Source organism: Leucopleurus acutus (genome assembly GCF_964270905.1).
Source record: "Leucopleurus acutus genome assembly, chromosome: 7".
Lineage (NCBI taxonomy): Eukaryota > Metazoa > Chordata > Mammalia > Artiodactyla > Delphinidae > Leucopleurus > Leucopleurus acutus.
This window is the reverse complement of record NC_139150.1, coordinates 80903259-80930148: the sequence shown is the minus strand read 5'-3', so window position 1 is coordinate 80930148 and position 26890 is coordinate 80903259. Positions and strand designations below refer to the sequence as shown.

At 39.5% G+C, this 26890-nt stretch overlaps 1 protein-coding gene across 1 annotated transcript in view; it reads left to right on the top strand.

The window, feature by feature from the left end:
- Positions 1-4734: 4734 nt before the first annotated feature.
- The window catches only part of KIF24 (kinesin family member 24), a gene marked incomplete at its 3' end in the record, with an annotated part of 40189 nt that continues 18033 nt past the window's right edge, over positions 4735-26890 (top strand). The window contains exons 1-5 of the mRNA XM_082842557.1: positions 4735-5360; positions 8402-8591; positions 13562-13659; positions 17440-17655; positions 20675-20762. Of these exons, the coding sequence (XP_082698683.1) occupies positions 4738-5360; positions 8402-8591; positions 13562-13659; positions 17440-17655; positions 20675-20762 (1215 nt within the window). The 5' untranslated portion in view covers positions 4735-4737. The remainder of the gene's footprint in view (positions 5361-8401; positions 8592-13561; positions 13660-17439; positions 17656-20674; positions 20763-26890) is intronic.

The following is a 26890-nucleotide window of genomic DNA, read 5'->3' as shown; positions in this document are numbered from 1 at the left end:
CTTCCCATGCTTACCTTCCACCAACTAGTCCCCCCACACCAGTATTATTACTTTCTTGTGCATCCTGTCAAAGATATTTTATGCCTGATAAGCGAATAGATAGGTCTATTATAGATAAATTATCTCTTTCTCTTTAACAAATGATACCTTTACTATACAAACTGTTCTGTACCTTGTTTTAGTCGCTTAATATATTGTAGAGCTTTCTTTCTCTTCAGTAATATTTTGAGAGTTTATTCTTTATAGTTGCTACATAGTATTATGTTTAATGGAGTACCATAATTTATTTAACCAGTCTCTATTCCATTTCTTTGCTATTATATAAAGTGCAGCAATGAATAATTTTGTACCTATGTCATTTTATACTTGTACGTAGTATCTATAGGATATGTTCCTAGAAGTGGAATTGCTAGGTCAGTGTATTTGCATTTGTAATTTTGATAGATATATCAATGCAGTACAATCATAATCACCTGGGGAAACCTTTTCAGTGTTCTTATGTCTGTTCCCCCTCAAGATCTGGGAGGGTTTTTTTGTTTTGTTTTCTTATGGATCTGGGATGGGCTCAGGTATCTATATTTTTTAAAGTTCCTGGGGTGATTCCAATGATTATCCCAGAAGAAGAGAGGGGCTGGACCTTTGTGAAATGAAATGTGGTACAAAGAAGCATATCTAATTTAAAAAAAATTTTTATTGGAGTATAGTTGATTTACAATGTTGTGTTAGTTTCTACTGTACAGCAAAGTGAATCAGTTATACATACACATATATCTACTCTTTTTTAGATTCTTTTCCCTTATAGGTCATTACAGAGTATTGAGTAGAGTTCCCTGTGCTATACAGTAGGTCCTTATTAGTTATCTATTTTATATATAGGAAGCATATCCAATTTTAAAACAAAAGAACATAGGCTAACTATAGGGCTCAGAAAGGTACTATGCTGCCAATTTATGTAGAAGCATGCTGTTGGCTGCTATAATCTGCATGTCCAGATTACTGCTAACTCCGGTATCTTCCCCTCCCGTGATATTATGGGATATCCAAGCATCACAATATAAATATGTTGGTCTTGAAGGTACTGATTAAGGGATGCAATAGAAGCCATGATTATCAGAGTTGGATTGGGAAATGTTGGGTATGTCACTGAGGGAATAAGTATGTGAAATACAGGATCTTGTACAGCCTGTGGAAATTGAGAAGTCTGCATAGCACTTAACCTCTTCCCCTAGGTTAGGCTGAGCCAAGTAGGGAATATAACTTTTTAGAAATAACTTAAAACACACCGAAACATTGAAGGCTTATTCTTTTCTAGGTTCTGGGTGAGTAGCAGTAATACAGTAATAGTAATACAGAAATAACAATCTCAGTAGTGATAGCTACCAACACTTACTGGGTACTACGTACATACTGGGCATTATTGCTGATTAATACTTGCATTATTACAAGTATTTTCTCATTGAATCCTAACCCTAGAAACTGTGGGGACTATTGTATTTCCATTTTACAGTTGAGAAAAATGAGTTTCAGAGATGTTAACTAAGTAACTTGCTGAAGGTCACACATTTATTTTATAGGATTGTTTAGAGGTTAACAAAGTGCTTAGAACAGTGCTTGGTACATAATAAATGCTCAGTACATACCAGCTGCTATTATTGTTATTACTGAAGCACAGAGTAAATACCAGTTATCCCTTGCTAGGGCATGCCTCACAGAAGAAAAATGTAAATAGGGTTTTTCCAAGGAAAAACGGGTATTCCAGGTAGAAGACACTGTAGTAAAGGGATTGATTGGTGGCCTGGTTTAACTACTGCGTAGGGTGCTTGGTGGTAAAATGGTAGAAGAGGCTGAGATAAGAAAGAAGGCTTCACGGGGGTGAAGGGAAGCTATTGAGCTCTCTTGAAAGAATGGACATGGCTCATTTTAGTAGGCAGAGGGAGTTGGGAACATTTCAGGCAAAGATACAGCATTTAAAAAGGCATAGAAGCTGTCAGTGTTGCAGTTACCTACTGCTGTGTAGTAAACTACCCCAAAACTTAGTGGCTTGAAACAATTACTGTTTTATTTGCTCACATTTCTGGTCTCACCTGGGACCATCATATGGCTGCAGTCATCTGGTGGCGCCACTGGGGCTAAATAGTCTCAGATGGCTTCTCTAATATGTCTGGCTTTGAATATGGCTGTTGGTGGGTTTCTTCACATGACAGCAGAAGAGTCCCTAGAGAACAGTAGAAGCTGCAAGGGCTCTTGAGGACTAGGCATGGAAGTCACATAGTGTCATTTCCACCACATTGTGTTGGCCAAAACATGTCACAAAGCCAGCCTAGAGGCTTCCCTGGTGGAGCAGTGGTTGAGAATCTGCCTGCCAATGCAGGGGACACGGGGTCGAGCCCTGGTCTGGGAAGATCCCACATGCCACGGAGCAACTGGGCCCGTGAGCCACAATTACTGAGCCTGCGCGTCTGGAGCCTGTGCTCCGCAACAAGAGAGGCCGCAACAGTGAGAGGCCCGCGCACCACGTTGAAGAGTGGCCCCTGCTTGCCCCAACTAGAGAAAACCCTCACACAGAAACGAAGACCCAATACAGCCATAAATAAATTAATTAATTAATTTAAAAAAATAGCCAGCCTAGATGCAACAGGAGAAATAAATTCCATCTCTTGATGGAAGGACCTGCAAAGAATTTGTGACTTTTTTTTTTTTAATCTACCACAAATGGAAAAGGGCAGGATGAGTTTAGAATGTGTTACTTATTAGCCCCTTTGGCCTTTTCTTTAGCCTAAGTAACATTTCCTCCAACATTTATTACACAGGGTCCTTTTTTTAAAAAAAAAAAAATTACTTATCTGGTTGCATGGGGTCTTAGTTGTGGCAGGCGGGCTCCTTAGTTGTGGCTTGTGGGCTCCTTAGTTGCAACACATGGACTCCTTAGTTGTGGCATGCGAACTCTTCATTGCAGCAGGCATGTGGGATCTAGTTCCCTGACCAGGGATCGAACCCGGGCCCCTTTCATTGGGAGTGCAGAGTCTTACCCACTGTGCCACCAGGGAAGTCCCAGCACAAGCTCCTTTAATCATCACTTTACCTGGCCCTGACCTCTTTCTCTGTTTCTCCTAGAGTGAAGATAAAGTATAAATTAAAATGAAAAACAAAAAAGCTTTACCAAGAACTAACTAATAGAATTTTGAAAACTCTGAATTATTATTTTTTAAAATAAATAAATTTATTTATTTATTTAATTTTGACTGCATTGGGTCTTCATTGCTGCGCGCGGGCTTTTTTTAGTTGTGGCTAGCAGAGCCTACTCTTCGTTGCGGCGCACGGGCTTCTCATTGCAGTGCCTTCTCTTTTTGCAGAGTACGGGCTCTAGGCGCACAGGCTTCTGTAGTTGTGGCTGGTGGACTCTAGAGCACAGGCTCAGTAGTTGTGGCACATGGTCTTAGTTGCTCCGCGGCCTGTGGGATCTTCCCGGACCAGGGCTCAAACCCGTTTCCCCTGCATTGGCAGGCAGATTCTCAACCACTGCGCCACCAGGGAAGGCCCCCAAAACTCTGAATTATTTTAAAAAAATTTTAAAGAGAAAATGTAGTTTACTTACTTTTGAATATTCTCTTGAACCTGATTAACAGTGATTAACTGTTAACAGTGATTAACAGGGATTAACTCATCAGGGAGTTCTCCAGGATTTTAATAATAGTCCAGGATTATGTGTTATTACCACATCATTTGTTAGTATTTAATTAAATAGCTTGGTGTTAAATTTTTTTAAGGATTTTACTGTATAACCATTTAAAATCTTGACCATAGTATTAATTGCCTAGGTAAATTCTTTTTTTTAAATTAATAAATTAATTAATTTGGTTACACTGGGTCTTAGTTGTGGCAGGTGGGCTCCTTAGTTGTGGCATGCGAAACTTTTAGTTGCGGCATGCATTTGGGATCTAGTTCCCTGACCAGGGATCAAACCCAGGTCCCCTGCATTGGGAGCACAGTCTTAACCACTGTGCCACCAGGGAAGTCCCCCTAGGTGAATTCTTTTATTTATGTTCTGTATAGATGGACATCTACAACCAGCTACCTTTTAGAATAATCTGAAATCCTGAATTAGTAGGTTCTAAATTAATCATGTTTTTACCTCTTTATTCAACTAACTTCTGCCAATACTCAGCAAACACAAATGTGATTTCCTCTGAGTTATATTCATTTATGATCCTCTGTGGTCCACTATTTAATTCTGCTTTCCATTCTGAAAGAGCTCTTAATCTTTGTTCATTAATCATGGGAAACAGTTGTGCAACATGCCTTGACATTAAGTTGAACATCTAAAATTAGTCCTGTAACAATCAGCAGTTGGGAACAAGGTTTTAGTAGTTTGTGGTATATGTTAAGTAGACATTGCAAGGTTGGAAGGAACTCCCTAGAAATAAGTAAGTGACTTGTGTTATGTGTGTGTGCATGTACCTGTGTGTATACACAATTGAAAGTCTCTTTTTATTAAGCAGATGGACAAATTACATCTGTTACTACAAATGCATTATAAGCATCTTTATGCACTATGCTGTTTAATCATTTTAGAAGAAAAATATATTTATTGAAAACCTGGTATGCTAGAATGGATTTTTCTGGATGTTTCTTTTGTGGTTTTCAGTTTTTAAAGGAATAATTGTATTACATATACTATATTTGAAGTGAATGAATTTTTTTTTTCTCTTCAGAGTTTGTAGAAACCCATTCACAAAAATGACATCCTGGTTATATGAATGTCTTTGTGAAGCTGAACTAGCACAGTATTATCCTCATTTTACTGCCCTTGGCCTTCAGAAAATAGATGAATTAGCCAATGTTACAATGAAGGACTACTCCAAATTGGGAGTCCATGACATGAACGACCGCAAACGTCTCTTCCAACTTATCAAAATCATTAAGATTATGCAGGAAGAAGATAAAGCAGTCAGTAGCCCAGAGTATCCTCTACAGACAAGCAGTCTGTGCATCAAGCCTCAGAAATCTAGATCTGGCCCTCGAAGGCAACTGCATTTTGATTCTCCTGTTGACAACAAAGACAGAACTACCAGCAGCAATCAGTTTGAACTGTGCAATTTATCACATTTATCTGCAAGTGAACAAAAGTCTAGTTACCTAAAAGTACTAGAGCATTTGCTACCAGATGATTCCCAGTACTGTACAAAAACAAGAATTCTGAATGCCACAGCTGCTGATTCCTACCTACAAGAAGAAACTAACACTTCACTCTTTTCATCAAATCACTTTTCTCCAATACAGGGAGATTGTGATAGTCCCGTTATACGAAGAGTCTCTCATGTTTCAGGGTATAACTATGGAATCCCTCATTCCTATATCAGGTAATAACTTATTTTTTTCTTTTTTAATTTTGGAGGGAGGGTAGCCTTAGGCAAGGGCAGGCTTCTCCATGACCAGAGGAGACCAACTATTCCATATTTACAGAAAACGATAGTGAACAGCTTCTGCGGTGATAATGGAAGTAACTTGATAGGGCAAAATTAATGGAAGAATTTGGACTTTCCAGATGATATTGTTCATATGCATCAAGCAGCTGCTACTTACCAGGGTCTGCTATTATTCCTATAGCAGACATATTTTTATTATTATAGTACATGTAACATAATACATCTAATGCATCCATGAAGGTAAAATATCAGTAGTTAACTAGCCTCTGCAGTGAAAAAAAAATTACACAATCCACAGGATTTTTTTTTAAGGCTATCAAATTCACTTCAGCCAGAAGGCATGAAGCTTAGTTAAAAACAGCTGTTTAATTCGACTAGTTGAATTAAATAGGTCTTTGGAGCAATTGATTTACCTGCACATATTGAAATATGGTCCTGATTTTGAGTGCTTTCTACAATTCCAGCCCTGGAAGGACAGATGATTTTGGTCATTTCAAAGAGTAAGACCCTTTTGATGGAGTTTAGAGTTTGGTTGTCAGAGTGACAGTGCTTTGAGTTAGGATTTGAAATAAGGTCCCTAAGAGGTGAAATATCAAGTAATCCCTAATACCAACCTTGGTATATGATAGAAAATACATTCTTTTAAAAATAATGTGTATTGTTTGTTTTGTTATTTTAAAAGTTATAGATGGTGAGTTGTGGAGAAATAAAATACATTCTTAAGCCACTTTTTTTTAAAAAAAATAAAGGCTATTATTCATACCTTAAAACAAAGTATTTACCTCTGGTCTTATATTGGCTAAGGTTTCAGAGGATTTCATAACCAACTAGTTCTTTTATTCTAAAAAAATAGAAGACCCAATTTTAAAGGTAAAAATGCCTTTAGTAATTTGAAATACATAAGTGAATTCGATAGTGTTTTTGGAAGAAAAAAAATTTATTTTTTGGTTTGGTTTAGCAAAGCACAGAGCATATAGTACTGTTTTCTTCTTTCAGTTGTCAAAGGACTAGATTGTTCTATGATCATCAATGCCAGGATTGTTGCTGTCCTATTGGTGAGCTCAGTGGTGAAAGAACAAATAGTTTCTTGAATGTTAGTCTTTTACTGAAAAACACATAAAAATCTAAATTGGAATTATTTATAAATAGACTAAGATGTGACTTTGCATTATTTATTTAGATAGAATGGATATTTTAGTTTAAATATTGCTGTTTTATTTATTTGGCAAATATAAAGTACCACCTCTGCTTGCCCTGATCCTAGATATAAAGATAATTAGGATATCTGGAGACTCTCAGACTCATAGGGGGCAGGGTAAGTGGGAAGACAGGCAACCATATAGTGAGATAAGGGCTCTCACAGAGGTTTGTACGTGGCAAACCCAGAACGAAAGCTATTCAATTGAGCTTTCTCACTTTATATCATTATTATCATACTCTTCCCATTCCTTTTTATATTAGAGAAATAGAGGTAAGAAAGTACATTTTCCCCAATAATTCTCAATATTGTCTTCTCACCCAAACCGTAAGTAGGAGCCAGAGTTTCAGAACCCTGAGAAACTCCCTCACCAACTTAAGGCTTCCTATTAGTGAGTCATCCCTGTCCAAAGAGCATTCTCTTTGGACACCTCAAATCAGGTAAGTTCAAAATAAATTACTGGACTCAGAACTTTAATAAAAGTCTAAGGCGTTTAGATAACTGGCTGCCCTGACTTATTTAAGATCTTGAACAGACCTAACTCTAGATGTATTAACTCTGCATGTCAAACAGATATATTTTATTTCTTCTAAGGAAGGTTGAGCAGTAAAACCAGAGTGTTTTAGAATACATTAAAACTTTTTTTTCCCCCCTGGGGAATTCCTTGGCTGTCCAGTGGTTAGGACTCAGCGCTTTCACTGCTGGCCCGGGGTTCAGTCCCTGGTTGGGGAACTAAGATCTGCAAGCCATGCAGCATGGCCAAAAAAGAAAAAAAATTGTTCTTTTCTTATAAAAAAATCTAACATATGCAAAAGAAGAGAAAATAGAACAGTGAGCCCCCACATGCCCATCATTCACTTTCAATGATTGTCAAGATTTTGCCACACTTACTGTCAAAATGGTACATTTTTTTAGACGTCTACTCTACATTGGTTAAAAAAACAAAACATGCTTCAAAGGGCTTGAGTAGTCTTTTTTTTTTAATTGGTGTATAATTGCTTTATAATGTTGTGTTAGTTTCTGCTGGACAATGAAGTGAATCAGCTATATGTATACCTGTATCCCCTCCCTCTTGGACCTTCCTTCCACCCCCACCCCCCATCCCACCCATCTAGGTCATCACAGAGCACTGAGCTGAGCTTCCTGTGCTTCACAGCATGTTCCTAACCCAAGGAATATTGCCTCAATATTCTGGGTGTTAAGGTTGATGAGTTCACTGAAGTCAGCCAGAGAAGAAATGTATCTGAACAGAAAGATGAATTAGTGGTGAATTAGCACCAGTGGTGAATTAGCACCAGTCATAAAGGGAAGAGGAAATATAGGATCGTGTTCTAACAAATAAAGATATATCAGGGTAGGCAAAAAGAGGATGCAAGAAAACAAGACAAAGGGAGTACCAGAATATACCTGGGAGAAACAGGGGGAAAATACATTGAAACCTACCACCAAATTCAAGGTATTTAATAAACCCAGGTAGGATTAAAAAAAGAAATTATATTGAATGGTCCAGAAAACAGTAAATGTACAATAATAACTGGATTGAAAGGAAGCAAGAAACCTGCTTTTGGGTGGGGTGGAGTAGAGAGGGAGATAGAAGTAATCAGGAGGATTTATAGCGAATAAAAGAACTCAGTGTCAACACTTCAGTATGTAACATATCGTGTGTATATGTGTGTGTGCGTGTATTACACCTAATATGTAACAAAATGTACTGATACTTTGACCTCTTAAGTAGTTTTATCGTATTATTAAAAATTAAAGCCCACTTATATATCAGCCAGAACACCTCAGAGAAAGAGAATCCTTGGAATGAGATGGAGAAAATCAGAGTTTGTGTTCGAAAACGCCCTCTGGGCATGAGGGAGGTACGTCGTGGAGAAATTAATATTATTACTGTAGAAGACAAAGAAACTCTACTTGTTCATGAGAAGAAAGAAGCAGTTGACCTCACACAATATATTCTGCAGGTATGATGCTTTTCTTCTATGTTTGGAACTAACATTATCAAGTGTCAATTTCTGTTTTTTGTTTGAGTAGCAGTACAAATTCTAAAATCCAGTTCTGGGTTTGGGTGCTGGCATTCATTCCTGATGTGACATTGCATTAAATCATTGATAAACCTTAGCCTTCATTTTTAAAAAATATAGCGCAGTGGGGGATACAAAAACGTAACTCCTCCACTCTTGTGCAATAGAGTTGCATCATTCAGTCACTTAACATGCTTTATGTGAACTTAATTACATATATTCAGTCAGAAAAGAGCGAATGAGGGAATAAAAAGAGTTTAAATAATGAACTGGTGGTAAGCAGGGCCAGTCACTGAGCGTATGCACCAGAGCGACTATGAGATAGTCACACAGTCTCAGTTCTCTCCTGTCTCTCACAGTGTGAACTTCTCATTCTGCTGAGTGCGAGTCTGGAGTTTAATGATGGAGGGTATATTTTTGAGCAAAAAGACCCCAGATTGCCAGCCAACTGCTTATTTTGATTCTCACTTGTATTTGGGCCTAGGCTTAATTTGGTGGACATTGGGCTCCTGAACAGGCCACTTTGTACAAGGTAGATTGCAGTGAGTAAATATAACCCAGGGATGTGATTTTACATCAAACATATAAGGAGTTAAATAAAACACTGTAGTTCAAACACATTAAAAAATGTTCACTCCCTGCCAGAATGATCATGATGAGTCCAAGGACAAAGGGTTTGATACTGAAAGGAATTTATTCCTAGCTGATAGGTACCCTTGCGATAATTCCTTCAGTCTCTATAAAAGCAGCAAACCCCACAGATCGAAGATACCGTATTTTAGGTACTCTTAAAATTATGAAGCAATTATGAATAATCTTAAACAGGGGATAATCCACGAGATGTTAAGATTTGGGAATTCAGAGTTTCTCTTATCTGAATCTGCCTCCCTGCATGTTCATATTATGTTCCTTCTATTCTCTCTCTCGCTTCAAAACCCAGTGACTGGGAGTTCCTTGGTGGTCTAGTGGTTAGGATTTGGTGTTTTTCACTGCCGTGGCCTGGGTTCATTCCCTGGTCAGGGAACTGAGATCCTGCAAGCCACGTGGTGCACAAAAACAAAACAAAACCCAGTGACAGGTAGAAAGGAAAAAAAAAAGTGGTGAGTAATCTGGTGTGCAAGCAATTCACCTTAGTCAGCTGAGATATTACTCTACTGGAATAAATCCTTTAACACTGATGTCATATTGTTAATACTCTCCCCTCTTTAACACTTGCATTGTTCTTTTTTTTCTTTGCTTACCAAAATTGGCTTTCACAGTAACATTCAAAGCAATCTACTGTGTCTTTCTATGGGCACTAAATTACTAGGCCACTGTATAACCAGCCCAGTCACTTTAACAGCCTTATTGATTGCTGGTCAATGCACAGTCTATTAGGTCTGGGTGGGAGGTATTTATATTGAAGATGGTCCAGATGACCAATTAGTTGTAATACTATCCAGTTCCATGGCTACTTATAGCCATGGTAATAGCCCTATCCAATCACCATCTACCCAAGACTGCCTTAATGATGCTTCTGTCGCAGTAATTCCCTCAAGGAGGCATCATCTTATCTTTTGTATTTTTCCATTATCCCAAAACACAATAACCTTACTTCTTTGTCATTGCCATTGGTCAATACTTATTGAATACCCATAGTTTCCTTAGCACTTTCTCTGCTGTTTGAACTTTGGACCTTCGCTCTCATAGGTCAAAGTCCTTACCTGTCAATGCTTATAATATATGTGTTGAGAGGCCTTTTTTCTCCCCCTTTTTCTTAAGTAGAAAGAAGAAAAGGGAGGTTCATAGCAAACATAGCAAATAAATATTGATACTAGATTCTTTGGGTTTTATCTTTAAACTTATTCAGGAATTCAAATAGGTTTATGTGTCCTTTAATTAAACATCTTACCCTTTCAAATCTTCTTCTGTTACTTATGTGATCATATACATATAGTGTGCTGTCCTACTTACCATTAAATTTTAGGATAATAAGTGAAAAAACAAGGAGACATATCTGTATGTGTTTCATTCCAATTTCTTAAAGAAAAAAAAAATATAGAGAGAAAAAAAGATGGTACTGAAATATATCAAAGTCAATAGTGGCCATCTCTAGTGGTAGTAAGATTTACAGATAATTTGATTTTCTTATCTGTTGTTATCCATGTTTAAAATCTTTTTATGCAATCAGCAGTGTTACTCTTATAAAAAAAAAGTAAGAACTTTTGAATAGGATAGATTTACCTATTTCAAAATCAAAACGGTATGCAATGAAGAGTGTCTCTAGTCCCATTTCCTCCTTGAAGACAACCAGTATTACTTAAGTGTTTTTTTCCAGAGATATTCTCTAAAGACACTAATAACTTTTTAAAAAACTTCTTTAAAATAAACTATGCAACTCTGATCATATCAAAGCTGAAGTGAGTTGTGTTTTCTTTTGACCGCGCTGCACTGCTTGCAGGATCTCAATTCCCTGACCAGGGATTGAACCCAGGCCACGGCAGTGAAAGTCCAAATCCTAACCGGTAGGCCACCAGGGAACTGCCTAAAGTGAATGTTAATCCAACTTCATTGATAAAATATGATCAAATGAAAGCATATGTGATGCACATGAATTATAATAGTAATCTTGTATGTTTACATATCTTTCATGAAAGATTCATACAAAATTACTGGGAAAATCAGTACTTAAATCCTATTGGAAGGAAAGATACTCATTCCTTTAGTCAATACATGCTTTCAAAGGTGTTTACTCAAGAGCACTTATAGAAAGAGAAGAATAGCCATATACTCACGAAATAAAAGAAAACCCCCCAAAAATGTATATCCACATTTACTTCCGTTCATTTTTTTATTTTCCTGAGAAATGCCAAAAGTGCTTTTGACTTTGTACTTAACTATTTGTTTTGTGATATTTGAGCAAAGAATGGATTTGTCTCCTTGCTTAAAGACCAGTTATGAGTTAGATATAAATCATGTCCATTAAAGTCAGATTTTAGAAATATATTTTACTCTTTATTATTGCCATTTTCAAGCTTAATCAAAAGTATAATGAACCCCCATCTACCTATGATTGAGCTAAAACAGAAACATTTAACTGTTCTTAAAATCAATCATATTTTTCAGAGCACTAAATGTTCACAGATCTCTTTATCATGCTGCACAGATCCATTTTTTTTCTCAATTCCTAACTTTTGGAGATTTTTTATTCTTTCTTTCTTTTTTTTGGTCATGCCGTGTGGCTTGCGGGATCTTAATTCCCTGACTGGGGATTGAACCTGTGCCCCCTGCAGTAGAAGCGTGGAGTCCTAGCCACTGGACCTCCAGAAAATTCCCTGGAAATTTTTTCTAATTGATAAATTTGACTTTGTGGACCCAATTTCTTTTCAGATGACCTAACAAATTTCCATTCTAATGTAATGGTACATGAAACAGAATTGAATTTGGGGTACAGTGACCCACGACAAGTTGGATCAAGTCCACTTTTCCAGATTTGCCCATAAAATTTTTTCTTAATTGAATATTTAGAGCAGGCCCAGAAGGTAGCAGAAGATAGGGCCTCATCTCTCATTCATTATGTGTAGACTGCCATTATTATGCTACAATCACACTTGAAATTATTAGGATTTCTTACTCAGATATAGTTGGGCTGCCAACATAGTGATCCTCTAAATTATGGAAATTATTACGGCTGCTGAAGTAATGCTTTCCAGACCCAATTTAATGGGATTTCCTATCTCTTTCAGATTACCATGGTTTTTCATTTGGGAGTCATCTTGGACTCCTTTCTCTCCCCAGATATCACAACCAGTCATTGCCAAATTTCTTATGCATCCATTTCCTTTTTATTTCCATTGTCATTGTCTAATTTAGACCCTTCTTAACCTCACCACTGAATTACTAGTGTTCCTGTTTCCAGTCCAGTCACAGTATTAAGCCAGATTAGTCTTCCAATAAAATGGCTCAGGTCATCCCTCTCCTTTGCACAGTTTTTTGTCTTTCCACTTTTACTGAATTAAATATAAGCATTCTACCCCTTCCCTTAAGGCTGGTGTCCCAAGACCCCTACAACATAGTCCTAACTCATTATTCTCACCTTCTATTTCACTTTTCTACCTGCCAAGATCCTATATGTCAAACACATTGAATCCTCCCTGTCCCCTAAAGATTCTTTGTGCTTTCCTGCTTTGACTCTTTGCTCATGTTTCCCCTGTGCGCAGAATACCTTCCCTGCCTCAGTCCCTACCTCTTAAATTCCTCTTCTTCCCCCATGGCCAATTCTTAGTACAAGCTTTTTCAGAATGTCTTTCCCAATCAGAGAGATTATGTTTTTCTTTTGAATTCCACATGTGCTTTATCTCTCAAATTTTTTCTACCTTGTGGTCATTTGTATACTTGTCCGGATTAACATCTTTAGGTTGTGGAGTAGGGTAATGGTAGGGTAATTGTTTCTTTGGGCCCCTTGAAGTGCCTACTGCAATATACATGCTACCAGCTGAGCAATAAATATTTATGGAATTACAAATTAAGCTATGTAACCTATGGAATAAAGATCTTCCTCTAGAATTCCCCCCAAATTTCAAATATGCTGGCTCTAAGTGGGCTATGAGGATAATTTCCATAGAATTCAGTTCCTCTCCTAGACCTAAGGAAGATTGGCTCACTGTTGGACTCTTTAATTTACTTCCCTTAAGAGAGAACAAAAATTGTGTGGTTTAGTTTTTATATTGTGAGAACATGTCTACAGAGATCTCAAGTAAAAGAAGGCCCTGTCATTTGACAGTTAATGATTGCTTATTATCTCTAAGTTTGTCATGGACAATTACTATTAGTTAAAAATGTATTTGCGCTGTTATCGTGTGTTAACTAGAATAGTGATGAAGAAAATCAAGAAAGTGTCTCTTTCTATAAAAACCAAATTTCTTTTTCAGCATGTTTTTTATTTTGATGAAGTCTTTGATGAGGCGTGCACCAATCAAGATGTATACATGAAAACTACTCACCCACTCATTCAGCATATTTTCAATGGGTACGATAGATATTATTTGCTCCTCCTGCCTTTTATTTGCTATTTTCCATAAATTTTATTTCTTTATAACTGTTACTTATGTTTTTCAGTTATTTTGAATTAAACATGAAATTGTGTTTTGACCTAATGAATTTAAATTAGACTCTTCTGGAAAATTCAGTGTCTCTATTTATAGGATTCACAAAGCATTTAGAAATATTCAGCAAAATTTCCATTTATACTGATGATATTGATTCTCTGTGCTTAGTGGAAAAATATAAGCTGTCAACTATATATATATATATATTTTTTTTTTTTTAATTTATTTATTTTTTTGGTTGCACCGGGTCTTAGTTGCGGCAGGCAGCCTCCTTAGTTGCAGCTCATTGGCTCGTTAGTTGCAGCACATGGACTCCTTATTTGTGGCATGCGAACTCTTAGTTATGGCATGCACATGGGATCTAGTTCCCTGACCAGGGGTCGAACCTGGGCCCCCTGCATTGGGAGCACAGAGTTTTATCCACTGCACCACCAGGGAAGTCCCTGTCAACAATATTATTTTATCAAAGTCCTCAGAATAAGAAGGTGTAAGTGGTTGTAGTTAGTCTGAACTTTTGATAATAGGAATTATGTATTCTAGCTGTAGTTTCATTTTAATTTTAAAATAATTATTCACACATAAACATTAAATGGGACAGAGTAGGTACTAGGGGCCTCTGTTGTATATTTAAAATGTAGTCAGGTACAGGTAGAAAATGTTGAACAGCCTGCTAGAGTAACTGATTTCAGAGTATTTTTACTTTTATTTATTAAAATAACTTTTATAACTTAAAAAAGTTGAGGTATAATTTACATACATTAAGATGCACAGATCTTAAGAAGTACTCAGGTTTGATGAGTTTTGATAGTTGCACGTATCCAAGTAACCAATACCTGGAACAAGATATAGAACATTTCTATCGCCCCAGAAAGTTCTCTTGTGTCCCTTTTTAGTTAATCCTCCCACCTTCACCCCCAGGTCTTATATAACCACTGACTTGCTTTCTGTCACTATAGATTAGTTTTGCCTGTTCTAGAATGTCATAGAAACAGAATCATTACAATATATATCTTATGCCTGGCTCCTTTTGCATAGCATAATGATTTTTTTTTATAAATTTATTTTTATTTATTTTTGGCTGCATTGGGTCTTCATTGCTGCGCGCAGGCTTTGTCTAGTTGCAGCAAGTGAGGGCTACTCTTTGTTGCAGTGCACGGGCTTCTCATTGCAGTGGCTTCTCTTCTCTAGGGCTTCCCCTAGAGCATGGGCTCTAGGCTCACAGGATTCAGTAGTTGTGGCACACGGGCTTCAGTAGTTGTGGCACACGGGCTTAGTTGCTCCACGGCATGTGGGATCTTCCCGGACCAGGGCTCGAACCCGTGTCCCCTGCGTTGGCAGGTGGATTCTTAACCACTGAACCACCAAGGAAGTCCCTAATTTTTTTTTTTAATTTTTATTTATTTTTGGCTGTGTTGGGTATTCATTGCTGCCCTCTGGCTTTCTTTAGTTGCAGCGGGAGAGGTCTACTCTTCGTTGTAGTGCGTGGGCTTCTCATTGCAGTGGCTTCTCTTTTTGCAGCGCGTGGGCTCTAGGGCACACGGGCTTCAGTAGTTGTGGCTCGTGGGCTCTAAAGTTCAGGCTCAGTAGTTGTGGCGCACAGGCTTAGTTGCTCTATGGCATGTGGGATCTTCCTGGACCAGGGATCAAACCCATGTCCCCTGCATTGGCAGGTGGATTCTTAACCACTGCGCCACCAGGGAAATCCCTGTGTTGTCTTTATTGTTGTTGTGTAGAAGTTACTTTTTTTTTTTCCATGAGCAGGTTAAACTGAAGTCTCTGAGGACTTCCCTGGTGGTCCAGTGGGTAAGCCTCCACACTTGCAACAGCGGGAGCCTGGGTTCGATCCCTGCTCAGGGAACTAGATCCTGTACACATGCTGCAGCTAAGAGTTTGCATGCCACAACTAAGAGTTTGCATGCCGCAACTAAGAAGACCGCATGCCACGACTAAGAAGTCCACATGCTGCAACTAAGAAGTCTGCATGCCACAAGTAAAAGATCCCTCGTGCCGCAACTAAGACCCAGTGCAGCCCAAATTAATTAATTAATTAAAATAAATTTTTTAAAAAAGTGAAATCTCTTTCAGATTCAATTCCTATGCACCAAATTTAGGGAGTGCTTTTTTAGAGAGCAAGTTTCTAAAATAAGTTAGAATGTTAAGACATTAGTAAAAAGAGAATTGCAAGTTAGGTAAAATTATTAGGTTAGTTCTTGTAAAGTGTAATAAGAGCTTTCTTCATCTGTTTTTTTTTTTTAAAGTTCATCACAAAAATGTTCAGAAGATAAGGTGGATATTATTCTTTATTATTCTCATTTTGCTAGCTCTTCTTCAGTGTGTTCAAATTTTCCTCTTGTAATTCTTTTCCTAACTGTGTCTGCCAGTGTATTCAAGTGCCCACACTGCTGAGAGCCATGGTTTAAAACACAAGGAGTAAACCGGTCTCTGCTTCTTAACAGCTTAAATCTGATTAGCTCCCATCTCTTGATTCTCACACTTCCATGGTTACTTTGCTCTTGTCATATCATTCTTTCTTTGGTTTCTATCTGGCTTCATGTCCTTCTATGTATTCTTCTCTCTGCCCACCTCCAGCCTCCCTCCCCTGTGTCCATACATAGAATTTTTTTCTTGCTGCAAGTAGCTACTTTTATCATTAATCCATGTGATTCCTGTTCAATAGTCTGCAATAGCTACTGACTGCATAACGTTATGTTTACTCTCTACTTAGTACTACATAGTACTAGGGCTACATAGTACGTAGGACCTCACAGTACTCAGGTGATCTTGGCCTCATCTCCTCCTAAAACATACTTTGGCTGGCAGGTTGGCCTCCCAATCCTTCTGTCCTTCTCTTATTTTGCATTTTTTCACACTCATACAGGTTGTGTGTGCATGCACGGATCCACATGCAAGAATAGTGACTCCCACTTAGAATCATAGGACATCAGGGCTAGAAGGGATCTTGGAAATCAAGTAGTCCAGTAACTTATCAATGAAAGTGAAAACTGAGGCCCTAAGATCTCTTTTCTGAGTCCTTGAAATATTTTACTTAAGTTGATTTTACCTCTGTCTAAACTTCCTTAGTATTCATATGAGTGGTCACTACCATCCTGTTTATCGTATGATCTTCTATTATTTATTGTATTTAATTCTCAATTACTTCTTTCACCAAACTTACCTTTCAGGATTAACACAATTTTTTTTTCTCTAGGATCCTCTAAAGCACCTAACATGAGGTCTTTGTTTCCTTATTTTCTAGAGTTGTCTTATGGTCTTACCAGTTCCATAAAAAATTCCTAGTAAAAAAATCTCACGTACTGCTTTGAGAATTTTTTTCCTCCTCCCTTGTTTTTATGATGTAAAGCCCTCTTCTCCTTAAAGGGCTCTATATTTTCTAGCTGAATTTTGTCAAGGATTCTTTTTCCACCTGACTTTTGTCATTTAAAAATCTGTGTGTAGGGCTCCCCTGGTGGCGCAGTGGTTGAGAGTCCGCCTGCTGATGCAGGGGACACGGGTTCGTACCCCGGTCCGGGAGGATCCCACATGCCGCGGAGCCACTGAGCCTGTGCGTCCGGAGCCTGTGCTCCGCAACGGGAGAGGCCACAGCAGTGAGAAGCCCGCATACCACAAAAAAAAAAAAATCTGTGTGTAGATTAGCATTTCTCTTAATATTTAAAAGTAAATACAAATGATTCTTCCCCCAGAGGCAATGCCACTTGCTTCGCATATGGACAGACAGGAGCCGGAAAGACCTATACCATGATAGGAACTCATCAGAACCCAGGACTGTATGCTCTGGCTGCCAAAGATATCTTCAGACAACTAGAAGTGTCCCAGCCAAGAAGGCACTGTTTTGTGTGGATCAGCTTCTATGAAATCTACTGTGGACAGCTTTATGACCTCCTAAATAGAAGAAAAAGGTATTGGATATGAGTAGGAAACTGTAAATCTGTTCTTTATTGTTTTAAGCCAGAGTCCCACTGAATCATGGGATTTAATCAGAGGCTTTGGTACACTAATGCCCTTTTGTGAAATGAGAGTCTCCTGAATCAGATGCATATTTTTTCAAGCTGTCAGTTCAGCTAAAGAAGAATATAAATTAGCCTTCCATTAGTATTTTTTAAGTGATCAATATTCTAATGCTCATCAAAAAAACTATATCCCTTCTATTTTGGTCTGTGAAAAAGATTATAATTTCAGGAAGTCAGGAAAGCAACATATACTTAAATCCCTTCCTATTCTTTTGACCTATTATTGCACTGGAAGAACTATAATGTTTCCTGCTTCCTCTTGTATTTCTTCTCAATAATCTTAGGGTAAACTTAATGATAGTTTTCTGATATCAGTAAAAAGAAAAGAAAATCTTTTCTTCACATTAACTCTTATAAGGCTTAACCTATTGCCCTTGCCACATAATACAATACTTTGGAAATGTATTCATTCAGTAACTGATTTTAAATCCCTATTGTATTTTTCTGGCATAACGTTTTGTTTAGGTTGAAACAGATGATTTTAACTGGGTAGGAGGCCACAAAGTTGTGGAGGTATCAACTGACTGGGAGAACAGGGAGGAGAGAGAGGGAACAGGGGAAGTGGAAGGATAAGAGGTTGTCAGGACAGAATTAACCAGACCTGAGACATGTTGGGAGCAGCCACACCAGGTGAAGAGGAGTGAGTTGAGGCTGAGCATGGTGGAAGTCTGGGAAACCAAATCAGTGAAAGAGACTAGCCCCCAGCAAAGATATCTAAGCCCCTACAGAGCTGTCCAAAAGATCATGCAAGTTTCGTGTGCTCCAGGAAAGCACTGGAATGGGGAGTAGGGGTGGAGGAGCAGCTCCGGTTCGTGGAGAGCATTGATAGGGCGGCCCCCGTCATAGAGGGGCACTAGAGTATTGGGTAGCATAACTGGAGAAGTCACTGGAGTGGGCTTAGGCAGGCCACCATCTTATGGACTATTTCAACAAAAGGGACCTTCAGTATGCCACAATTCAGAGAATGTACAGGTGTTGGGGGTTCAGTCATGACACAATTGCCAGATAAAGAAGGGTGCTACTTTGGGGTTGCTTTGGGGAAGACTTGCTTTTCTTTTCTACTCTCTCTGTGTTGGTTTTGAAGCCTCAAGTTAGCTCCATCACAGCTTCTCTTTCAAGCCTCAATACCCTTATTAGGAGCCCTTTCCAGTCAGAATGGCCACTTCCTTTAAAGAACAGTTAGCATGAAAATAAAAGCCACTGTTGTGTGTGTGTGTGTGTGTGTGTGCGCGCGCGTGGGCGCGCGCGTTTTGTTTCTTTGTGTGAAGGGACAGTCAGGATATCCAGCTGTTTTCGAGTGCAGTTCTTTAATGAATGACCCCAATATACTGTCCTGTTATTTCTACATTCTTTAATTGTAGCCAGGGGGATGGGAATATGCTAACTCCTGGGTTTAAAGCTTCTCTAGGGCTCACTAGGGAATACCCACACAAGCTCAAGACATTTGGAGAAGTGGGATTTTTTTTTTTTTATGTCTCTGGTTAATTGGCTAATATCTCTTTATTTCCTGCTTTTCTGAGACTTCTGAAATGTCCTGCTCCATTGATAATACTCTTTCTTGTTTGCCTAGAGCTGTTATGACTTATCCTGTTGTTTTTAAAATAAAATATATTTTCTATAAGAGGGGCTTTGTCAAAGGTAGATAGAAGTATATGTGCTCAGTCTACCTCTTCAACTAGAAACCAAAGTTTAAAGATCTTAAAATTAACTCTTTAAAGTAGAAGATAAGTTGTCTTTATCTTTGCATAAAAAGTGATAAAAATATACTTCTTTCTTCTATGATTTAAAAATACAGCAGTGCATTTTAGTCTATTCATTAGGAACTTTTCTGGGGTCTGGGAAGTATGTTCAGGAGTGATGTGAAGGCTCTGAAAGCTAGATCTTTCTTTTATTCCAGAAGCCTAACTGTTCCAATAGAGTTGTCTTCTGAGAGATCAAGGGCATTGGTGAGGCTGTTTTCCTATCCTTCTGTAAAAATTTGGAAACTTGGGGTAAGGTTTAGATGGAGAAAAAAATTTTTTGAGAAAATCTTTTTTTGGCTGTGAAGTGAAACTCCATTATTTTATTTTACTTTATTTTATTTTATTTGGCAATCAGTGTCTTATTAAGGGAGAAAATAATCTTAGAGTCTTTGATAGATTCAATACATGCCTCTTGGTGGATCTGGTTCAGTGATGATGGTAGACCGTAACCATTCATTTTGTTACATGCAGGCCTGAGACTTTCAGGTGCAACACCAGCTCTTCCTTGCTTCCTTAGAAAATGTATCAGGACTCCTTATGTTGCAAGTATTTAGGAAAATAAGACCCCACTCTTACTGGCTTATGCATTTAGGGAAGCCATTGGCTCGTATAACTAGAAAGCCTAGAGGACAGTCAAGCCTTAGGGTCTTTATACTCTAGCAGTTCAGTGATGTTATAGAGACCCGGTTTCTTTGCATCTCTCTGCTCTACCTTCCATTGTATTAGCATCATTCCAAAACTGTCTCTTTTGTGGATGTAGAATGGCTGCCACTGCTCCCAGGGCCACATGCTTTCACTTCTAGAGAGAAAAAGAGAGCACCTAACAACCAGAGACTAGGACTTTATTTTGATGGGACCAGCGAAGATCCCATATCCACTCCTGAACCAATCACTGTAGCCAGGAATACACCATTCATTGATTGGCATAGGTCTGGCTTAAATGCTCATTCTATTCATTGTAGCCAAAGATGCTGATTTGTTTAAAACAATCAAAGACTGCCTCTGAAGCCTGGGGCTGGAATCAAGAGGTGTGGGGGGTGGTGAGGAGAATGCATATCGATCCCACACAAACAGCAAAACTGCTACTTAATGGGGAGTGGTGGGTTGGGTTCTGGGGAGTCTGTTACTGAAGCTCTGCCAAACCAACCATGTTCTTGCATCCACAGGCTCTTCGCAAGAGAAGATAGCAAGCATGTGGTACAGATAGTGGGACTGCGAGAACTTCAGGTGGATAGTGTGGAGCTTCTCTTAGAGGTAATTCTTCCTCCTTTACTACTCCACTGTAGCAGCCTAAGTACCAGGGAAGACTTCATTTTGCTATCTCCTAAATATAATGGACTCAGGTTTAGGCAAAGGGCGATGACAAACATACCATTTCACACTTATAAAATATGAATCCTCCTCTGAGAGGTTGGCTCCTTTCTCTACAAGGTTGTTGTCTCAGTGCCTTGATAGTGGGAAGTAAGGCATGTGGGAGAGCCTAATGCATGAGAGGATACTTTTGAGCCAGTTTCAAAAGCTGCTAATGTGTATTTTTATGGTAGTGGGCTCTGGTAAAGGCTGCTGGAGAGAAATATTCTATTTTCAATAAAAATTTTAATGGGTAATACCTTCACATGGATTCAAAATTCAGAAAGTACAATGAAAATATTCCTTCCATTCCCTTTTCCTGAGGCAACTAATATATTTTTTAGTTTTTTGTGTATCATTCCAAAGGTATTTTAAAATCTGCTTTTTTCGCCCTTTTAAAATATGTAATTTAGTGATTTTTTTTTAGTATTTTCAGAAAGTTGTACAGCTATCACCACTATCAAATTCCAGAATATTTTCATCACACCAAAATGAAACCCTGTACCATTAACAGTTACTCTTTATTTCCCCTGTGCCTGGTGCCTGACAACCACTAATTTCTATCTCTTTGGGTTTACCTGTTCTGGCCATATCATATAAATGTAATCACACAATATGCAACATTTTGTCTCTGCATTCTTTCACTTAGCATAATGTTTTCAAGGTTCATCCATGTTGTTGAATGTATCAGTATTTCATTCCTTTTTATGGCGGAATAATATTCTGTTGTATGTATATACCATATTTTATTCATCAGTTGATGGGCATGTGGGTTGTTTCAACCTTTTGGCTATTATGAATAATGCTGCTATGAACATTCAGGTACAGGTTTTTGTATGGACGTACGTTTTCAGTTTTCTTGAGTATATGCCTAGGAGTGGAATTGCTGAGTCACTTTTTGGGGAACTGCCAAACTGTTTTCTAAAGTGGCTGCACCATTTTATATTCCCACCAGCAATATATGAAGATGGGTATTATTTTAAAAGCTCCCAAGGTTATTCTAACATGCAGCCATCATAGTCATGCTAGTATATCCAACAAGCCTGGCTAGAGTCAAAGGGAGAGGGCTCGAAGGACAGGCTGGGTACTTGACAATACCCACCTTTAGAACAGCTTCACAGTACATCCCTCCAGGGACTTGGGTGTGTGAAATGGCGAGGTGGCCCACCATTAATACGTGTCTTTTTCTAACAGTTTCTTTTTTTTTTGCGGTATGCGGGCCTCTCACTGTTGTGGCCTCTCCCGTTGCGGAGCACAGGCTCCGGATGCGCAGGCCCAGCGGCCATGGCTCACGGGCCCAGCCGCTCCTCGGCATGTGGGATCTTCCCGGACCGGGGCACGAGCCTGTGTCCCCTGCATCGGCAGGCAGACTCTCAACCACTGCGCCACCAGGGAAGCCCTCTAACAGTTTCTTTTTCTTGGGACAAATAGGTTAATTTTGTTTAAGGGCTGGAACCTTGTATTTATGTGATTATCAGATTCCTGAATCCTGGTACCCAAAATCCAAGGATGGCACTTTAGTGTGGCTGTTTTAGGCAGGCACCTAAGAGCCCCTTTCTAGTGACTGCAAAGGCAGGCACAGAACAGAGGTGTGTGGGACATGTTGAAGGGTTCTTCTGAGGCTGTTGACCATTCTTAACCTGTCCAGAGCTCCCTCCACTGCAGAGTCCTGAGGAAATTGTTTCTTACACACCTATTCCCTGTGGTCCTCTTGCCGCTACCTCCCCTAGTCGTTCCTTCATTTCGCTGGGAGTTTCAGGAGAGTTGGTCCTCATGATGCTGTTGTCCTTGGAAATTAGACCAATTGAATGGGAAAGGATCAAACACTAAAAAGTCCCTTTTCCTTGGCTATGGGTCATAACTATGTTAGTGGGCAATCTGGTGTCAAATCACTCTCACCCTGGAAGAGTTTATGGCACTGCTCTATCCTAAGGTGTGTTTTCTAAGACAAGCAGAAGTTTCTTGTTAGTGGACATATTATTGCCATTGATACCCTCAGTCTGTAATACATACGAGGTTGTACAAGAAGGAAGCCAGCTGAGATCAAGGTGGAAAGTTGATATAAATTATGGATATCTGACATGGTTACCCTCATAAACATTTACTGACTTGAAACAACAGCACTTGCCAACTCAGGTGTCACACTTTCACTCTCTCTCAGGTGTCACCATTCACGCTCACTCAGGTATCACCTATGTGTTTGCTCAAGTGTCACCCTCAGGTGTCATCTTCATGTATGTCACCATCGCAGATCGCCCTCAGGCTCACTCAGGCATGGCTACTTGTTACCTGCCTGCACAACTGGCAGCTTCATTTTTCACACAGGATTGTCCTTCCTCCAAGAAGTTTCTCCTTCCAGGTGTATTTTATTACCCGGTCTTACCAATGCAGGGACCAGGACTTCCCTGCCTTTACAGAGGACTTGCTGATGCAACCAGATTTGGAATCAAGGTTTTGCTTGTCAGGCAAATGATGGACATTTTTTCCCTTGTAGAGTTTTTTGGGCTTTTAAGTCATTCCTACAGACAGTTCATGTACTTATAGGTATCCATTCGTGAACTTCTAATAAATCTGCTTCGTGTTTTAACATTGCCTTGGCTGTAGTTGATAGCAGAGGCCCACAGAGTAAGAGCTTCCCCTAGATAAGCCTCAGTTGTATGCCGGTGATAGAGACTTAGTCTATACACAGTGCCTACCCTACTGAAGTGCTCATAGCCTGTCTTTGGTATTTGTGCAGGAAGCTTCGTGATTAAAGTCTGGATGGAGCTGGTTCCCAGTGCCGTGTGTCCTTGAGCACATCCTTTACCTTTCTGAGCCCGAAATATGTGGATGTTAGCAGACGATTGGGTTTTGTGACAGAGAAGGAAATGAGATAATATACATATAATGCTTACTGTGATGCTAGTTAAATTTGTCATGTCTGTTATTCTTATTAATAAGTCCCTGGGGCTTCCCTGGTGGCACAGTGGTTGGGAGTCCACCTGCCGATGCGGGGGACACGGGTTCGTGCCCTGGTCCAGGGAGATTCCACATGCCGCGGAGTGGCTAGGCCCATGCGCCATGGCCGCTGAGCCTGCACGTCCGGAGCCTGTGCTCCGCAACGGGAGAGGCCACAACAGTGAGAGGCCTGCGTACCCCCCCCAAAAAAAAAAAGTCCCTGAATATTTCCCAGTGCCACAGAATTCCATAGTTGTCTCTACTTTCTACTGTAGCAGGTCCCCATTTTACTCCTCACATAACATGATTTGTCTAAAGCAGCGGTCCCCAACCTTTTTGGCACCAGGGACCGCTTTCATGGAAGACAGTTTTTCCATGGATGGGTGGGATGGGGGGTGGGGGGAGGATGGTTCAGGTGATAATGCGTAATGTGAGTGATGGGGAGTGGCAGATGAAGCTTCGCTTCCTGCTGTGCGGATCCTAGTTCCCTGACCAAGGATCAAAGCCATGCTCCCTGCACTGGAAGCACGGAGTCTTAATCACTGGACCACCAGGGAAGTCCCTACATTTTTTAAAAGAAATAGTTTAAGTTTTGGAAGTTTACACAAAGATGTTAGTTCTTGGGACTTCCCATGTGGGACAGTAGTTAAGAATCCGCCTGCCAATGCAGGGGACACGGGTTCGATCCCTGGTCCAGGAAGATCCCACAGGCTGCGGAGCAATTAAGCCCGTGTGCCACAACTACTGAGCCTGCGTTCTAGAGCCTGTGAACCAGAACTACTGAAGGCTGCGTGCCTAGAGCCCGTGTTCCACAACAAGAGAAGCCACCGCAGTGAGAAGCCTGCGCACCGCAACAAACGTAGCCCCTGCTCACCGCAAGCAGAGAAAGCCCGCGCCCAGCAACGAAGACCCAATGCAGCCAATAATAAATAAATACATTAAAAAAAGAAAAATATGTTAGTTCTTTAGTATATTTTCTTTTTTTTTTTAATGTATTTATTTATTATTTTTGGCTGTGTTAGGTCTTCGTTTCTGTGCGAGGGCTTTCTCTAGTTGCGGCGAGCGGGGGCCACTCTTCATCGCGGTGCGCGGGCCTCTCACTATTCGTGGCCTCTCTTGTTGTGGAGCACAGGCTCCAGACGCGCAGGCTCAGTAGTTGTGGCTCACGGGCCTAGTTGCTCCACAGCATATGGGATCTTCCCAGACCAGGGTTTGAACCCGTGTCCCCTGCCTTGGCAGGCAAGTTCTCAACCACTGCGCCACCAGGGAAGCCCAGTATATTTTCTTTAATTAATATTTATTGAGAACATATAATGTGCCAGTCGTAGTACTAAGTGCTTTACATACTACGTATTATCTCTTTTAGTCCTCAAAAGTAACCTATGAAATTACCATTTTATAGATAAGAAACTGAGGCCCTGAAAAGTTAAGTGATTTGTAAAAGTTCTCACAATGTAAAAGTTTAAACAACCGTATTGTCAGAGCTGGCATGTAAACCCAGACAGTCTAACTTCAGATTTCACTCTTAACTGCTACACTTGAGTTGTATATCATTTACAAAAGTCTATCTAATGATCTTCACAGACTGCCTCATTTTTACTCCTCAGAGCTCAGCTGCTTTATACCAGTTTCTGAAAAACATGGTGGTTGCAGACTGTTACTGAAGCTGAGGAAACTGGACCATGGACCAAAAATTCCTTCATGTTTTCTCTAAAAGGCATTTAGTCAGGAAAAGTCACCTCAACATGTTAGATTTTCTGAGATGCACTCACAGGTATCTAGTACATCATGGCACAATGAAAAGCCAAGTATAAAACTCTATAATAGAACCTCAGAAGACAGTCTTTCTTGACTCCCCTGGGGATGAACCACAAGGTCACCCCTTGAGCTTCCTGTCAGTATCCACAGTTCCTGACTAGGTATGGCCTTAAGGCCTTTCTGAGCTCTCATCATATTCCAGCAGAAGTAGCATCATTGATTACACGTGTCAGAGGGTACCTGGCTTCTATCCCTAGCCTGACCATATTCTGCCTGTGTGACCTTGGATAAGCCACTTAACTTCTCTGTGATTGTTCCTTTATCCATCAAGCATATTGCTTACACAATTCACAAATGTAGGCATTTAAAAGATCTCCCCTGTCTCTTCATGGGGTTTGTAAAAGACATATATATATATCAAAAGAGCTCTGAGACCCCTAAAACCCTGGGAGGAAATGCACCAGAATCTTGTTAACTCTGGGGTTATGGAAGGTATATATTTTCTTCTTTATATTTTTCCTGTATTTTCTAAGTTTTCCCCAGTAAGCATGTCTTTCTTTTCTAATGAAAAAGAAGTTTGATAAAAAAGACTAATACAAATCTAAAATAATCCTTCATCATTGCATTGTAATCTATGAAAATATGAAATCAGAGTGATAGAGAAAGGCCAGGATGAGGAAGTGCATTTAAACTAGATAGTTCATGGGAATTCTCTGGCGGTCCAGTGATTAGGACTTTGTGCTTTCACTGCAGTGGCCCCGATTTCAATCCCTAGCTGGGGAACTAAGATCCGGCAAGCCTTGCAGCGAGGCATGGAGGGATGGGTGGTTAGATAGGTAGTTAGATAGCCAGACAAACTAGATGGTTCAGTCATAGATTTGGCCTTAAGTGACCTAGCCAGCATCCAGGTTTAGTTATCAGTGCTTTTTTTTGTGGGGGGGGGGGGCAGTTGCCCCACCCAGTATAAGGGATTACTGCTCTAATTCTTCTGATTTCTGATCAGCAGCAACATGCTATCCATGCAGTTGATAATCCAGTTTTGTAAATTAACAATTTCTGCTCTTTACAAAAGGATTCATCAGATAGTCCCTTTAAACTTTAAGCAAGCTATATACAAAATGAGTGCATTTAAAATTTGATTCTAAATTTGATTCTAGAATACAATTCTGAATCTCACTGATAATCTTTAGAGACATAACTATTGCTTAGGCCATGGAGGAATTTATTATTAGTTAATTTTTTAAAGAGTACCTACCCCTGTTTGTTAAGATATTTTATGGACTATTGTTGAAGGTTTGACTCTGTCAACTTTTGGACTCTTTAATCTGGAAACTGTA